Source organism: Orcinus orca, chromosome 8, assembly GCF_937001465.1.
Source record: "Orcinus orca chromosome 8, mOrcOrc1.1, whole genome shotgun sequence".
NCBI lineage: Eukaryota > Metazoa > Chordata > Mammalia > Artiodactyla > Delphinidae > Orcinus > Orcinus orca.
Window position 1 is genome coordinate 7134595 of NC_064566.1, and position 17267 is coordinate 7151861.

General features: G+C 47.0%; 1 protein-coding gene across 4 annotated transcripts in view; it reads right to left on the bottom strand.

Moving 5' to 3' along the window:
- POLA2 (DNA polymerase alpha 2, accessory subunit) overlaps positions 1-15344 on the bottom strand; it is a 25615-nt gene extending 10271 nt beyond the window's left edge. Inside the window, exons 1-10 of one of the 4 annotated variants that reach the window (XM_033416342.2) lie at positions 14871-15344; positions 11278-11402; positions 10644-10735; positions 10371-10428; positions 6775-6881; positions 4366-4559; positions 3654-3742; positions 2248-2403; positions 1265-1327; positions 538-580 (exon numbers count right to left, since the gene is read on the bottom strand). In XM_033416342.2, coding sequence (XP_033272233.2) covers positions 538-580; positions 1265-1327; positions 2248-2403; positions 3654-3742; positions 4366-4559; positions 6775-6881; positions 10371-10428; positions 10644-10735; positions 11278-11402; positions 14871-14949 — 1006 coding nt within the window. In that variant the 5' untranslated portion in view covers positions 14950-15344. Of the gene's footprint in view, positions 1-537; positions 581-1264; positions 1328-2247; positions 2404-3653; positions 3743-4365; positions 4560-6774; positions 6882-8839; positions 9007-10370; positions 10429-10643; positions 10736-11277; positions 11403-14478; positions 14697-14870 lie in introns of those variants that run through there. The other 3 variants (XM_004264348.4, XM_033416347.2, XM_033416349.2) reach the window with 3 other exon arrangements.
- Positions 15345-17267: the final 1923 nt, after the last annotated feature.

Below are 17267 nucleotides of genomic sequence, written 5' to 3' on the forward strand. Positions count from 1 at the left end.
CACCCAGCATCCGCTAATGTTAATGCTAGCATCTTATATAACTATGGTACATTTGTTGAAACTAAGGAATTAATGCTGGTATATTACTGCTAACTCCTGACTTTATTTAAATGTCACTAGTTTTCCCATTAATGTCCCCTTTCTCTTCCAGGATCTAGTCCAGGATATCACATGGCATTTACAGAAATTCTTTTAAAAATGGCTGCTCTTTAAAATTTAAGTAAATAAATAAATAGCTGTTCTTTTCCCTTTTCAAAGCTACCTTCAAATACCTGTTAAACATTAGTCTTTAAACGACAGGCCTTGTGGAGTCAGAGCACAGGCGATAACGCTGACAAAGCCATGTAGGCTCAGACCCCTGGCCTTCCACAAAGGGCCAGTGAACCCACCAATTCACAGTCACCCTTGGAGCTCCGGCATGGTGCTCTCAAACAGCTCGTGTAGCTTCCCTGGGGCCTGAGGAACTGCGCTCCTGTACCCTTGTCCACCACCCTCCACCCGCACTGTTAGCAAAATAATGTTTGAAGCAAAGTTTACCTCCATCCTCTTCAGTGGGCTGATGGAACGGAAGTGGCACGCCCTTCAAACAGGAGAGAAGCTACGGTGAGGTTTTGCCCCCGGCACTGTCTTTGGTCAGGAATGCGGTGAGCACTGAATGGTGGTGTGTTTGCGGGTGTCTTGCCCCTTGGAGCTAAAAGCCTACAGAGTTGATGGTCCTGCCATTTTTCTTTACTGAGTGGCAAAGAAACCTGGGTAGCACAAGGTCACGGCTAAACTCATAAAACACCCAGCAAAAAGCAGGAGCAAAACAGGTGCCTGTAGGATCAGGGTCCTGCTAGGCGAGGATGGGTCCAGCTACTTCTCCTCGCATCCTCTGGAAATCTGTGGAGGATTGTTGCTAGAGCAGGGACTGCTAAGCTACGGGCTATGGGGCAAATCTGGCTACCGCCTGTTTTTGTAAGTAAACTTTTACTAGCACACAGCACACTCGTTGGTTTACGGGTTGCCTATGGCTGCCTTTGTGCTACGATGGCAGAGCTGACATTGTGACAGAGACCATACGGCCTGCAAGAGCCTGAAATATTTACTGTCTGGCCCTTTAGGGGAACAGTTTGCGAGGCCCTGACCTAGAGGTAACTCCCACTCTATAGACAGAGAATTGAGAAGCAAATAACTGGACCCTTACAAAGGACGGGCTCTAGGACAGACAGAACCGCATACACTGCCTGCAGCAAACCGGGGGGGAGTGGGGGGACACCGGTACCTCGTAGAGTCTGGTGGCAACAAGTTTTCTACCAGTGGTGTTGATTCCTTCCATAACCACAACCTGAAAGACAGGCAGCAGACAGGCTTGCATCACAGGGGAGATGAACGGGAGGTCTGGAATAAGTTATACTCTGATAGAGTTAAAAGTATTGTCCAGGACTTCCCTGGTGGTGCAGTGGTTAAGAATCCACCTGCCAATGCAAGGGACACGGGTTCGAGCCCTGGTCTGGGAGGATCCCACATGCCGCGGAGCAACTAAGCCCGTGCACCACAACTACTGAGCCTGTACTCTAGAGCCCGCAAGCCAAAACTACTGAGCCCGCACACCTCAACTACTGAGACCGCGTGCCGCAACTACTGAAGCCCGCATGCCTAGAGCCCGTGCTCCGCAGCAAGAGAAGCCCCCGCAATGAGAAGCCCGCGCACCACAAGGAAGAGTAGCCCCTGCTCGCCGCAACTAGAGAAAGCCCACACGCAGCAACGAAGACCCAACGTAGCCAGAAAAAAAAGAAGTATTGTCCAGCTACTCTCATTCTGTAATTGTAAACTTGGGGGTATTTTTCTAGAAAACAAACCAAGGGGGTTATGTTGGCGTAATAATAATTGTACTTTACATGGGTGACCTCATTTTACCTCTCCTGTGAGGTAGGAATTATCATCCCCATTTCACAGGCAAGGACACTCTGGTTTTGAGAGGTTAGTAATATCTCTGTAATCACCCGCCTTGTGGGGTGGAACTGGGGTTTGAACCTGGCAGCAGATCCCAGAGCTAAGGTCCGAGCATATGGGGGAAGGTTGAAATCCCTACACTGGTGTCCCCTCTTGGGCCTGAGCTCCAGCTACACCTCACGGCATCAGACGTCAAAAGCGAGGGGCAGCTGGCCAGCGACGAAACGCTCACTCTTGGAGCCACAGCCCTCTACACACACTACGGAGCAAACAAGCACGCCCGTGCCCAGTGGGAGACGCCCCTGATCTCACCTGTCCAGGAAACAGAGAATACTCTTTGAGCTCAGATAGATCCACTGGAATCTGAGCGCCTGAGGAATGCTCCCGATCTCCCTCAAGAATCACCGACTTGTGGTTCAGCTTCCCGTTGCTGTCACAGCCAATCTGGCCCAGCAGGGTGACGGGCTCCTGCCGAAGGTACACATAAGAATGACAGTCTTTGGGACAGGAGCTCAAAATCTGGTCAACGTAATGAAGAGGGACACAGACCTTTTCAAAACAACAACACACGTTTTTTTTTGTCGGGGCATCATTTTGAGCCTGAGGTGACCACAAACATCATCACTGGCTCCTTGGGGTGGAAGGACCCTTAAAAGGCATCTAGTCTGCCCACCACCTAATGCTTGAGCCCCTCTAAGTGGCTGCCTGAGCCAGAGCATCTCTAGTTAAGGGGAACTTGCCCCCTTGCCACCCCCAGCAGCCCATGCACCGCACCCCTGGATAACCGTTAACAAAAGCTCTCATTTACTGAGCTCACTAAACAGCAGGCACCGTTCTAAAGGCTTACGTGTATTAACTCATTTAATCCTCACAACAACCGAAGGTGGATGCTATTACTGCATCCATATTACAGATGAGAAAAACCAGTAACAGAAAGGTTAGATAATTTAGTCAAGGTCAAACAGTGGGAGAAGCCTGGGTTTGAAGCCCAGAAGTTCGGCTCCAGGGCCATATCCTGAACCACACACCAGAGTGCCTCTTAACAGGAAGTTCTTCGTTAAACTGAGCTGAAATTTCCCTCTCTGTGGCTTCCTCTATCCTGTTCCCACTCCCGGGGGCAAACTGAGGAAGTCTAATCTTTCCCCACGAGATCGTACATCCCAGCCTCCCCTCCACTGCTTCCTCCCAAATTCCCCCAAAACTTCCTTATATGACATGGTTTTGCCTATCTTCCCCAACTGGCCATTCTTCTCTGAATGCAAACACATGACAGAGGTACCATAAAGAATCTTTGAGAACACATCTCCCCTTAAAGTACGTTCTAGAGAGAAAGCACTGGTGCACGTGCCAGATTAAACTATGACATAAAGACACGATTGGCAACACTTGGTCCCTAATGACAGAGGCCAGAGAAGGGGAGAGACTGTGAGTCACCGTTTCTGGAGATCCTCACCTTGCTGCTGTCCTCATATCCTGATACTTGAATGCTTGAATCCCTCAATCTTTGTTTACATGCAAGACTCTAATACAAGTGCAAAGGAAATGATTTTCTCTGGTCACAAAACCAGAGAGCACTTATAACCCATTTTACCAAATTCATCCCAGATAGATGTTCTAACTAGAAGGTAGACGATCAGTGAAAAGGAAGCAGGAGGCTGCTTTTTCATCGATTTAAAAAAACAATATCATTCAGGAAAGATTATTAGAATAACTCTTACTTGTGCTGTGACTAGAACAGGAGTAAAAGCCTCAATCTTGTAATGCTCCTTGAGCTCACTGCCAAGTTCTTCTATCTTACAGGTCAGAACTGAAATCCCAGAGGGCAGAAAGTGTGTTTAAGACATTTTACTTGCCAAGAAGAGAAAACATAGCACCTTGTAAAACATTAAAGTCAGTCATTTTACAGAAGCAGGAAGGGTGCCTAGGACACCGGCCAGTTCGTAACTTTCTGAAGGCCGAGCCAATTTCCCGATGTTGGGCTGCTGAGCCCGGCCTTCCATTTGGCCACAGGGGGTCATGCGGCACAATCCCAGAGTCAGTCTGGCTCCCACCCTAGCCTTCCTCTCACTCAGGTCGTCAGGGAGGTTTAGAGGAAGCCAAGCCCAACCTGGAAAGCCTTCCATTCTTCACAAGGAAGAAGCCATAAATGTCTTTGCTTCCTTTAACACTTTAATTGGCTTTCTTTACACAGTTCAAGTGGTTGTTACTGGGAAATGGTTATGTGCTTTCTCTTTAGCAAAGTGACGTGATTTGGGAGAAATACTGAGAGTTATCAGCTCATATCCTGTTACTAATAGGGGCACCCGGAGGACATCTATCAAAGGCAACCTTGAAACTTGTTCTACCAGCCTAGCTGAAGCTTTGTTACTGACTCGAGACCCTTCCGGGTGGTTTTATATCCTCCAGAATTTCAAAGAGAAAAACAATTACCTTCTCGAATGTCTGGGAGCTTCTGAAACATGGATTTGTAGCTCCCAGTTAGTGGCTCTGGATACCCCAAGACCTTCACGCTGATGTTACTGGCTCCTTCTCTCCCGGACCAAGACATCACCTGTGCTGAGCCAAAGGAGGTAACCACTTCTCCTCGGTTACTTCTCGAGCTGTATTTCTGAGAGGGAGTAGCACTAATTGGAAGCAAAAGACATTAGTGTTAGTGTGTTCATACCTAAAAGGAGAGAGGAATAGGATGAGGCTACCTTTTGAAAATGGAGATTTGGAGGAGCGTCAGCCTGGCCTCACATTTTATAAATCTAATCAGCTTAATGGGGTTGGACATTCTGGACCTTTAAGGAATTTCAGGATCGAGGGGGTTGAGGAACACCAAACGTGTTCAGAGGAGTTTAGATGCAAGGACACATTTTAAAAGGTCTTCTCCTGGCTTAAAACTAAACAAAGTAAAACAAAACCCAAACTCTGAATTGATGAAAAAGTAAGTTCCGAGTACTATTTTCTTCTTAGGAATTTTCAGCGTTTGTTAGAACATCATCAGAGCCTGGAACTGTGGATAAGCCAAAAGTTGCCGTGCATACACCTAAGACCTCACGACACAGTTCAAGGTAGAAACAGAAATGAAGTGAAGTTAAATGAAATGAATCAGCTTTCCCCAGTGTCTCTGCAGGTGGACGCATAACGAGTTCTGTCAGCTGGTGAACAAACACTCCCATTCTCCGAGTCTCAACGGACAAGTTCTCGTATTTCCACTCACTGACTGATAAATTCCACCTCCAAGGACACACGGGTATTGCTGATCTGCTTAGAGGACAGCGAGGTCTTCTAACCCTTTGGTCATGAACACGGCGTAGAGAGAGGTCCAATTAAAACAGGCTTCATTTAATGTTCCGAAACTCTGCAGGAACAAGTTCTATGGGGGCACTGTTGCAATGGGTGCTACCAGTTCCTCCTTCCCAGGGAGGCTACAGAAAGCGAGCTTCATTAATTACCTCTATCTCCAATGCTGCCTCTACCTGAATAATTTAGAAGTTACTTTCATAAATTACAAAGCCAGTTTCTAATGTCAGCTTGCATTAAAAAATGGCGTGCATTAAAAAATGACTAGGCAGCACATCGCCGACTGCTCCGAGCTCCTCCCTGTGAAGCTCCATGGGGTGGGCGTTACAGCCGGCCCTTTAATGCAGGGAGTCGCTCACAGGGCGTCAGCCGTAGACAGATCTACGAGTTGCAAAGCCTTGCTTGCTGAGAGGATAGAACTGCTGTCATGGTGCCAGCACCTATGAGAACCATCTCTGTACACCACACCAACCATCTCTGTGCATCCAAAGATGCCCTTCTAAGTCTGGAAAGCTCACTTCGGAAGCCCGTTTGAGAACTCCCGAAAGCAGGAGTGGACCACACTAAAGTCAAATCGTCCCTCAGAATCCAACCACCGTTCAGCTTGAATGACGGCTATCACCTCCTTTCTTTTCTTTTTTTAATATTTTTTGGCCATGACGCGTGGCTTGCAGGATCTTTGTTCCCCGACCAGGGATTGAACCCAGGACCACGGCAGTGAAAGCACCAAGTCCTAACCACTGGACCGCCAGGGAATTCCCTATCATCTCCTTTCTAATGTGACAGGGCTAGAAAGTCTTAAGCTCTGCTCCGTCTAGGAGAAGTGACTCCTAGCAACCAAGTGTTTCCCTAACTGGTTAACATTACTGTTCCTTTGCCTCATCCTGATGTGGCAGCGCCCTTCTCCTCCTCAGTAGAGCTCTCATCTATGGAATTCTCTCACATAAGACATGTCATTTATGGATTTCCAAAAGTCACATGTGATCGTTGTGGATTTATGTGCAGAGGTGGCAGCAGGGATAAAATACCAATTAAGTTGGTGTAGATTCCCAGTGACAAGAAAACTCTCAGAAACTAATTGTAACCCGAGTGAGGGACAAAGAACAGGTTACGCAACATTATGAACAAAGATACGTGCTTTTCTTTTTTAAAAATAAATACTTCAGATAAAAAAAAAAACCCCAACAACACACGAACTAACAGAAGCAGGTGGAAACCTATTTGCCTCTACTGGCAAGACTCAAAGGCCTCCCAACTTCTGAATAGACAGGTTGTTTTCAGTAGAAGATATCAGTTCCTGATCTAGGAAATGAGCCACAGAAAAGCAGGTAGAAAGTGAGTTCCCTTAATTACCGTAAGAAACAGTAATTTTCCACACAGGACAAGAGAGCAGGGAGGGCAGAGAGCCATAGGCTTTCCAGCCAGCTCACTGCAGAGGTAACAGTCCACTCATATTCATTCAGTCATGCTGTAGTGTCAGCCGCCACTAGAAACCAGAGAAAGGCAAGGGCAGGCCTGCTGTTGGGCAGCTGAATTAATTATGAGCCATACCTTGGAGAGAAACTTGATGGTGACAGGAGCTGATGGGGGCTTCGAGTAGACACACTCCTTTTTGTGAGGGGGGTTTCCGGAGTGGTGATAGCTCGCTTCTGAGAACCCTAGAAACAAAAGAGGAAAAGAGCCCAGTCACTCTAGATCCAGGCTGCTAATTAAGTGTACAGTTCCTTAGGAAGAAAGGGAGGACGGTGCCCGAATGAAGGGCACAGATAGGATAGGGTTGGTTTTCTTCTTAAGGCCCCATTTTCCAAGTATAATCTCAGAGAGAAATCCTCGTCAACTGTAACCCAGTATTCATCAGTATCATGTCTCCATTTGGGAGGCAATTATGAAACAAACGCCAACATTCCCCAAAAAGGATTGCCAAGCAGGCGATCTGTCCTCTCAAATCACTCACGTGTTCACTTTCCTTCCCCACCTCTCTTTGCTTTACAACAGCTGTGAGTTTTGCTATGCATACGGTTCTGACCTGCGTGGACACATTTTCCTGACAAGGGATGGGACCATGTTACTATTTATTTTGGCAAAGTCTACCACGCATTTTCAAAATTAAAGAAGGGAGTGACTCCAGGCAGATAACGAGTGAGCTCATACTTGGAGAGGACTTAGCAAATGCCTCACTGATGGTCACTTCTGTTTTCTGGGTTTTGCTCATCAAGAATCCAGAGATGCCCAGAGCAGAGGGTGAAACCCCCAAATCCCGAGATCCATTGCTCCCCAGAGTCTGGGACAACCAACTGTGGCTGAGGAATGACAAAATCCTTGCCTGGACGGCAACCAGGCGGCCAGCTAGTCTGCAGACATTCCCCTATCCTTGGGCTCCTCCTGGCTGCAGGTTTAAGTTATGCCACCAAAGCTGCCTACAGGGGTGACGACGAACAGATGGGAGAGAAAGGATTCAAAACCACCATTAAGGAGCTGGAATGGAAACTAGATTTTAAAAAGACCCTTATGCTACCACCCTTATACAAGAGCCATTTAAAAATATTCCTTCCTAGGGCTTCCCAGGTGGCGCAGTGGTTGAGAGTCCGCCTGCTGATGCAGGGGACACAGGTTCGTGCCCCGGTCTGGGAGGATCCCACATGCCGCGGAGCGGCTGGGCCCGTGAGCCATGGCCGCTGAGCCTGCGCGTCCGGAGCCTGTGCTCCGCAACGGGAGAGGCTGCAACAGTGAGAGGCGTGCCGCGAAAAATAAATAAATAAATAATAAAAAATTCCTTCCTAGTATTTCAATATTTTTCCAATTAAAAAAATCCTAATAGTTGTAATCTTATTTTGAATATGAACCTTCACTTAAGTAATACATACACTGAATTTTTTGCTCTATATTAATTATGAGCATTTTCCCACATTGTCACAATCTTCATCCTTTTTAGTAGCTGTGTTGATTGAACTGATATACAATAATTTACTTAACTACTTCTCTATTTCTGGGTGCATTTGTAATTTCTGGTGACTATAAATAATGCTGAGATGCCATTTTCACACACATAGCTTTTCCTAGAATTTGTATTTGTTTTTTTTGTTTTGTTTTTTTTTTGTGGTACGCGGGCCTCTCACTGTTGTGGCCTCTCCCGTTGCGGAGCACAGGCTCCGGACGCGCAGGCTCAACAGCCATGGTTCACGGGCCTAGCCACTCCGCGGCATGTGGGATCTTCCCGGACCGGGGCACGAACCTGTGTCCCCTGCATCGGCACGCGGACTCTCAACCACTGCGCCACCAGGGAAGCCCTGGATTATTTTTTTAGGGGAGACTCTTACTAGGGACGATTATTGGGCCATAGGATGGTAAAGATTTTATGGTTTTGATATATTTTCTCAAACTATTTCCCCCAAAGACCCTTCTAATATACAGTGGGCTACAGAACTCTAGGTCTCCCAGGACATGGACAGAGGATGGGACTCTGGGAGAGAGCAGAGCCTCGCGGCTCTCATCCTCAGACCTTGCGGTGAAACCTGATTGTGTCAGCAAACCAGCTCCAGCTACGCTCCTTGGGGGTGCGCTCCCTCTAACCAAGCTCAGGAGACTCACTGCTAATACTACGTGCCAGTTCATTCACCTGTAATGAGAAATACCGAGGGACCACAGTCTCATATCCTGGGGTGAGCATATCCTCACACCACACAGGAACCCAAATTGTAGCCAAGGATGCCAGCTTATTCACTTATTAGAATCATAATGCCGACATCATGGGAACTTCAAATCCTCAGGCGAATGCATCTCTCCCTGGCAGGAAGGACACGTGGAGAGCCAAGATTTATGGTGAGCATGGGAGCAAAAGTGTAGCTGTCAATTGCACAAGCCAAATATTTAATGGTGACAAGCTAAGACCACTGACATATTCACCTCTGTAACAGGGGCACCCCTGCCCCTAAGATCTGACACTGGCACTGTTTGGGTGGGAAAGGCCAAGGCTTGGCTCTGACTCTGTCATCATGCTGCCACTGATGGCTGACAGTTTCTGTGTGATGGGCACTGTTCTAAGCATTTTTCCCGTTTCTAGCCCAGCCCCACTCTGCCTCTCCTCTGAGCTTCAGACACATATTTCAAATTGTTTGCTCATTTCAACCCAACTCTCTCAGCTCTGATTCCACGGTCACAAATTTTAATCCGTGATTGAGCCTCTTAGGTACTTTTGTAGCAGGAATGGGGTGTCCTTGATATGGTATTTCAGCCATCAGAAGGGTGTATACGTCAACAGTAAATTAAGTAAATTGGCATCTGACTTATGCATCAGTCTACTGAGAGCTGAATTACCATGAGTCAGTCCTGCAGAACACTGTGAACATTTTCGCTTTCTTGCTCTGGACAGGCGCACCTAAACTATTCACCTCCTTTCTTACAATGTAATTTACTTTGAAAGATTAAGGCTTACTTTCTGGTTAAGGATTTCCACAAACGTATTTTCTATAAAGAGTAACTACTATTGATATTACTGAATACATTGCTTTGGGCTTGGCGCTTTACACATTCATTTAATTTTCAAGCCCTCTGAGATAGGAGATATTATTGGCGCTGGCTGCCAGCTTCTTGAGGGCAGAGCACACCCAAACCTGTTTCATTCACCAGTTCACCCAGTGCCTGGCATATAGTAGCTGCTCAATAAGTGAATGAATGGATCCTGATTTTAAAGGAAAGGAAAAGGCAGCTCAGAGATATAAAAGATATAAAAACTCACTCAAGGTCACCGAGGTCTCTGACTCAGGCATGGAGGGCAATGCTTTTCCACTGCCCTACTCCACCTCTCACACTGGGGTCCAACACCCAAGTCGGATCATTCAGTTACAGTCCACTTGATACAAAACTAGGCAACCATTAAAAAAGAGTAATTATGGAGAAATTGCATTTATAAAAATTTTATGATATGATAACTGAAGAAAGCAGGACAACCATGTGTCCACACGGACTGCCATCATGCATAAACATCTATGCATGTGATCGGAAAGGAAGATGCATAAGTGGAAGTAGAGCAGGAAACTGTATGAGTGGTGAATTTTCTCCCTTAGAACTTCAAACGCTGTGCTGATATTTTTAGACTAAAGAAAAAAATGCTATGTGTAGAATGCAATTTCCAAACACGGCACACGCACCTTAGAGGGTGTGGTGTAAGCATTCAAGAGGGTCTCCTCTTCCTCCTCCACTTCAATTCTAAGAACACTGGTTAAGAGAAACAATAAACTTCCACCCAAAATCTAAGGCAAGGGTTGATCAAATAAGAAATCTGAGTATTAGTTACATTTGTTGCTTGTTCCTAAAATTATACATGCAACAGATAACAATAATGCAGTGACAACAATAACTATAGATAAATGATGAAATACAATATGTGGTTTGATGCAAAGGCCTTGATCAGAAAAGGATACAGCTCTTGTATGGAAACGATGTCTCTGGCTCCCGCATGCCCACTGTCCTTGGAGGCACTGAGCCTGGCTTTGGACAATCTTTTGCTCAGAAACTGAGGAAGAAAAGATAATGAATATATTATTCCATAGTCAATAATAGAGGAGGTGTTCCCCACAGCCATAGTCAATAGAGGAGGCGTTCCCCACAGCCATGAGGTAATAATGGGCATTTGAAACATAATCAAAAATATAAAATTCCTCAAAGGAAGAATGCAGAAGATGCACGATAGACCAAAAATTAAAGACTTCACCTGTGACTGTTTCCCTACAACACATAACAGTTCTAATATTAACACCAATTATTTGTTGAAGACAGTTTTAGGTGATTTACATCCATTCTCATTTCATTCAATAACCATAAAAAGTACAGATCAAGAGAACCACTGAGAGGAGAGGAAACTGAGGCTCGGAGCCATGAGGTTAGTTGGTCCAAGCTCACACTGGGACTGAAATCCAGGCCCGACTCCAAAGCCCACACTCTTCTCAATACAGTGCACTGTCTCCCGACTGAGTAGACACGGAGAGTTACGTTATCAGTTTGCCTACAGTTTGTTCTTTTTTCTTCTCTTTTCTTTTTTTTTTAGTTTGTTCTTACCTCGTGCTCAAAAGAGTTTAGGGTCTCTGAGGTGAGGCAGTCTTTACGTGTGCTGGTGCAGAAGGCTATAAGCTCGCCAGCCATTCCCTCCTCATTCTGTCCATACAGAACACACAGCTCTATCACTGCAGGGGGAAATTGGACACGTAAGAACTTAGTTCATTGCTTGCAGCTTTCATCTTGAAAAGTGAAAATAATCCTCTACTTAAATTCAATCAAAATTTATTCAGTACCTACTAGGGACAGGCACTGTTCGAGGCCCAAGGACACAGCAGTGAATAAAAAGAGACGCACCCTTGTCCTTAACGCAGCTCACTATGGAGGGGAAACAGAAAACAAATAAGTAGGGCTTCCCTGGTGGCTCAGTTGTTGGGAATCTGCCTGCCAATGCAGGGGACATGAGTTCGAGGCCTGGTCTGGGAAGATCCCACATGCCACGGAGCAACTAAGCCCGTGTAACACAACTACTGAGCCCGCATGCCACAACTACTGAGCCTGCACTCTAGAGCCTGCGCGCCACAACTACTGAGCCCACATGCCAGAACTACTGAAGCCCGCGCGCCTAGAGCCCCTGCTCCTCAACAAGAGAAGCCACCACAATGAGAAGCCCGTGCACCGCAACTAGAGAAAGCCCGCGTTCAGCAACAAAGACCCAATGCAGCCAAAAATAAATAAATAAATTTTAAAAAATGAAAAAATAAAACAAATAAGTAAAAGACGTACGTTAGACAATTAAATGTGCTTTGTAGGAAAATAAAGCTTGGACAGGGATGGGGGAGTGGGGGGAGGGGCTGGCAATTAAAAAAAAATTTTTTTCCCTGCGCCACCAGGGAAGCCCTGGGCTGGCAATTTTAAACCCAGTGATTAGGGAAGGCTTCATTGAGGAGGTGACTTTTTTTTTTTTTTTTTGCGGTACGCGGGCCTCGCACTGTTGGGGCCTCTCCCGTTGCGGAGCACAGGCTCCGGACGCGCAGGCCCAGCGGCCATGGCTCACAGGCCCAGCTGCTCCGCAGCACGTGGGATCTTCCCGGACCGGGGCACGAACCCGTGTCCTCTGCATTGGCAGGCGGACTCTCAACCACTGCGCCACCAGGGAAGCCCGAGGAGGTGACATTTGAGTAAGGACTTGAAGGAAGTAAAGGAGCGAGTCAGTGTTGAGGGGAAGAGCTTTCAGGCAAAGATCCTGAGGGAGAAGCAAGATCGGTAAGGCCTCTGGGGCTGGGATGCACTGAGGAAGGAGGCGACAGAAGATGAGTTGAAAGGGTGAAGGGGGTGCAGACCGTTGGCCACTGTAATTATTGAGCAAGCCAAGAAATCACCAGAGGGTTTGAACAGAGCAGTAACACGATCTGACTTCCACTCAACAGGGTCACCCTGGCTGCTGTGTTAAGCAGACTGAAGGGGACAAGGGCAGAATCAGGGGAACCAATTAAGAGAACCATGGCAAAGTCCAGGTGAGAGATGATGGTGGCTTGGATCAAGGTGGTGGCAGTGGACGAGGGGGAGAAGTGGTTGGACTCTAGGCGGGAAACACTTTGAAGGTAAAGCCAGTGGGATTTGCTGACTGGATATGGGGTGTGAAGAGAGAAAGGCGACAAGGATGATGCTCTGGGTTTAGCCTGAGCACCTGGAAGGGGGCAGTTAACTGAGCTGGGGAGGCAGCAGGAGGAACGATGAGGAGAGGAAGCAGGGGCTTAGCTTTAGACACGTGGAGCTTACATGCCAATGAGACATCCAGCTGGAGACATCTAGGAGGCAGACCAGCCCGCAGATCAGGCACAAGGTCTGGGCTGAGATATAATTTGGAAGTCATCAGCAAACACATGAATGTAAACCCAGGAGACCAGGTGAGGTCACCAAGAAGCCGAGCGCATCTCGGGGCTCAGGATGCGGGTGAATCCGCAAAGGCTGAGAGGAGGTGACACGCATGGTAGAAGACACCTGGGAGGAGCATCCAAGCAGCTATGAGAAAAAACGTGTTTTAAAGGAGAGGACACGATAAATGGCATCAAATGCTGCTATTCATCCAAACGAAGACTGAAAATGCATCCCTGGCTTTAGGTGAAGGTCGTCAGTGACCTTGAGAGGAACAATTTCAGTGAAGTGGTGGGGATGAAAAAGCTGACTGAAATGGGCTTAAAGAGGAAAAATTTGAAGAATAGGTAATTCTGAGGAGGAGGTTTGTTGTAATTGGGAGAAGATAACTGGAGTGGGAAGGCGGGACAATGGAGTATTTAAACGGAGGGAGTCTAAGAGTCACATTCCTAGGCTATTAGGAAAAAAAACCTTATAGAGAGAAAAACGGAAAATAAGGGGAGAATTATTAGAGTGATGTCCTTGAGGAGGAGAAGGAATGGGATTTAGGACTCAAGTGGAGCATGTGGCTTTTGCCAGGAATATGGAGAATTTATTTACTGTAATGGGAGGAGGCAAGGAATATGGCACAGACACAGGTCAGTGGGAAGAAGTAATGGGGGTAGCTTAAAGAAGTTTTCTAATTCCTTCTATTCTTCTCAGCAAAACAGGAAGTAAGTTCATCGGCTGAGAGTGAGAGTGGGACAGAAGGTTGTTAAAGGCGCGGCAGGTGATGAATAATCATAGGAGACTCAGGGTGAACAGACCAGGGAAATATGGTATGACTGTCAGGCAATATTAAAGTCCCAGCGAGGTTAGCAATTATGAATTCCAAGTCTAGAATTCCAACAGCACTGCCAACGTAGTCCTACATGAGATGGAAGCCTTTATAAATTCTCTTGTTTTGATTTCAGGCTCACCAAATAAATTTCTGACTATGATTGGCTTTCTCATTCAAGTCTCCTGTTAGGAAGAGAATGCCCTGGAGATAAAAACTTGGAGTATTCTGGTCTCTCATAAATTACCACGTTTGCATCCTGGTTTTATATATTAAAAAAGAAGTTCAATATGCTGATGAATGATTAAGGCAGGTGCACAATCACCCTGCTTCTAAAACTGAGACTGTCCACACCTCCAAAGACTTTGCTTCCAACAACTCCTTACACTGCCCCAGACCCTGACCGATACGATGGACCAATACAATGCAGCACCGGACTCGGGCACAGGAGACCTGGTTCACAGACCAGCTCAGGCAATTAACTCTCCTTATTTGTTTCTCCATCTGTAAACAGCTGAAAAGCTCCTTAAAGTTCCTTCCAAAGCTAAAATTCAATTTTAGGAACCCACCTCAAGGGACTCATATTTGCACAGACCACCAACAGTTTTGATGAGAAGTGATGCTTCAGCAGAAGTTTAGGTGTAGGCTGGAAAGGGAGGAGCCAGGAATAAAAAGCTACTTTTCAAAACCCCAACATCTCTTGCTTTGTTATTGAGCTTTAAGCATTTTCCAAACTCGGTGAGACTGCGCCGATTTAAAATCGCTCTTCATATTCTTATTTTTGATTTGGGAATCCACGCAGTACCCTGTGAGCGTTTCACAGTCCTCACATCCCAAATCTCAATACTCAGTTTAACTCATCTCACAAACACCGAGAAGCCCCATCTAGGGGAGGTGAACCTCGGAACCGAGCGGGAGCGTGAACCTGGGCTGGGGTCCAGGGAGGGGGCAAGGGACTCACACTTCTCAACCAGAGCCTCCTCGCATTCTAGGCCGAAGATCTCCAACTCCTCCACCAAGAGCTGGGCGGACACGGCCATGATGACCCAGGAGGAGGGCCGGGGCCGGGCCCACCCAGCTCCGACCTGACGCCAAGAAACCCACAGGCGTGGAGATCGATGAGCAGGACGAGCTCCCTCTGATCCTTTCACCCTCCGAGGGACCGAGACGGAGAGTGACCAAATGGCCCAAGACCTCAGGCCGTCGGAAGGCCCCAGCCGTCAGTCACGGAGAAACACGTTTTCTTTTTCTTGAAGCCCCCAAACGCCTGAAGGAAGAGAGCAGAAATCTTGAGAAGTCGTTCTCCTGGGGAGAACGTCCAGCTTCCTAAAAGCCACCACTGAACATCTCAAGACGGGATTAGAGCTGAGCAGCCCGGAAAAACCCGCCAAATGCTTTGTATGCCGCCCGCATGCGCGAGACCCGGGTTCAACCCCACCCCTTCCCCTCTGCTTCCTGTTCCCAGTTCCCGGACTATACGCGCGCACGCGCATCCGAGGGCGCGTGCGCACAAACGCATGCGCGCCCGCTCGCGCGCCCGCGCCTGGCGGTCGGCCCGCCCTACGGCGGCTGCGCAGTTATCCCCAGCCGGGCGCGAAAGCAAGGCCTGGGCGCACAAAAACCCGGACTCCCGGAACCGAAACCGCGGTTCTGCACCAGCCGCCGATGCCTTGACTTCCGGGCTTCGCGAAACTCCGTGACGTATGTTCGTCACCCTTTCGTTCCGTGCCTTGGTGCGCAGGCGCTGTCGTGTATATGCCCTTAAATGTCCCATTTTGTGCCCAACGCGGGAGAGGACGGGCTTGTCGTCCCTCTGTGTCTCCTGCTTCATGTCTGCACTCCGTGTGACTTCGTTAGGGAATCTGGTTGCCATGGTTATCGTCATGGTTACCACCGTGGTCCCAGCCACAGCGATAGGTCAGTTTTCTGGATCTGGAGCATTTCAGTGGAAAAGAGGTGGAAACGTGACAGAAATGATTTGGTTTTGGACATATCAAGTTTGGGTGCCTTTGGAATTTCCAGGTAGAGGTTCCCATTAGGCGACTGGAAGCTTGGGAGTGAAGATGGGTCCCTAAGGGGGAGAGAGTTCAGAGGTAAAATGAGAAGAGGGTCTTCCCCCGAAATATCTCCTAATTCTTTGACCCAAAATCTCCACTGCCTCAGCTTAGATAAAATAACCTTAGGCATCATACTTGACTAATGGGATGGTAGATGGGTAGAGTCTCTAGAAAACTTTGGCGGTGTATGTCAGGAGCCTTAAAAATGTTCATCCGCCTTGACTCAGCATTTCTTATCCTAAGAAAACCAGCCAAAATTCAAAGTTTTATGAACAAAGATGCTCTTCGTTTTTTAATTTACGATAAAAAAGTACAATTAAAAAATGGAAACAGCATCCAAAGGTAGGAAAGTATGGGGTATCACTACAGCAGTGATTCTCACGACTGCACTAAAGAGACCAAAGACTTAGCGGGCACCTCAGGACATGAGATGAGGGAGGAAGAGCCAGGCAGAGCCCTGTCTTGGCCTCAGTCCAGCCGTGTGAAACAGGGTGTAGTCTGCATACTAACCACAGTTGGGGGAGGGCTGGAAAGGGAAAACCACCTTACATTCCCCTAAGGCTTCTTACTGGTGGGTACCAAGGGCAGAGGGTGGGAGCAGTCTACCTGGGTATGGGCAGTAGAGCGTATATTTGTTTTCTATTGCTATGTAATAATTTATCACAAATTTAGTGGCATAAAACAGCATTCATTTATTAGCCCACAGATCTGTAGGTCAGAAGTTTGGGCACAGCATGTCTGGGTTCTCAGTAAGGCTGAAATCAAAGTGTCAGCTAAGTTGCATTCCTTTCTAGAGGTTTCTTCTACCAGCCAGAGACACTGCTTTTAATGGGCTCATGTTATTAGGTTAGGACCACATTGGTAATGTCGCTTTCTTAAGGTCAACTAATTTGGGGACATAACTACATCTGCAGAATCCCTTTATAGCATGTGAAGAGGGCACTGTTCCAACAGGAAAAGACATTGGCCCAATAGAGCACAACAAAGAAAAAAAGCAAAAGAGGAAGTTACTGGAACAAAGACATGATCTATTTTGAAATATGTAATGTCTTCAATATTGGGTATAGCTTCATTTCATGATAATTACCAAAATAGTCTCATAAAGAGGAGAGAGAGTTAAAAAGTCATCTGTTCTGTGTGTCAAATAGGCTAAGTATGACACTGACCCCCTTCTCTTTCCTTTAATGAATCATTTAGCTGTCTCTTATTATTTGGAGGTGGGTGATGGGGGTTGATAGTCAAAGGACTGGTTCTGGCCTCTTGAAAGCTTTTAAAAGCATGTCAAGGCCCTCCCTCTAGAA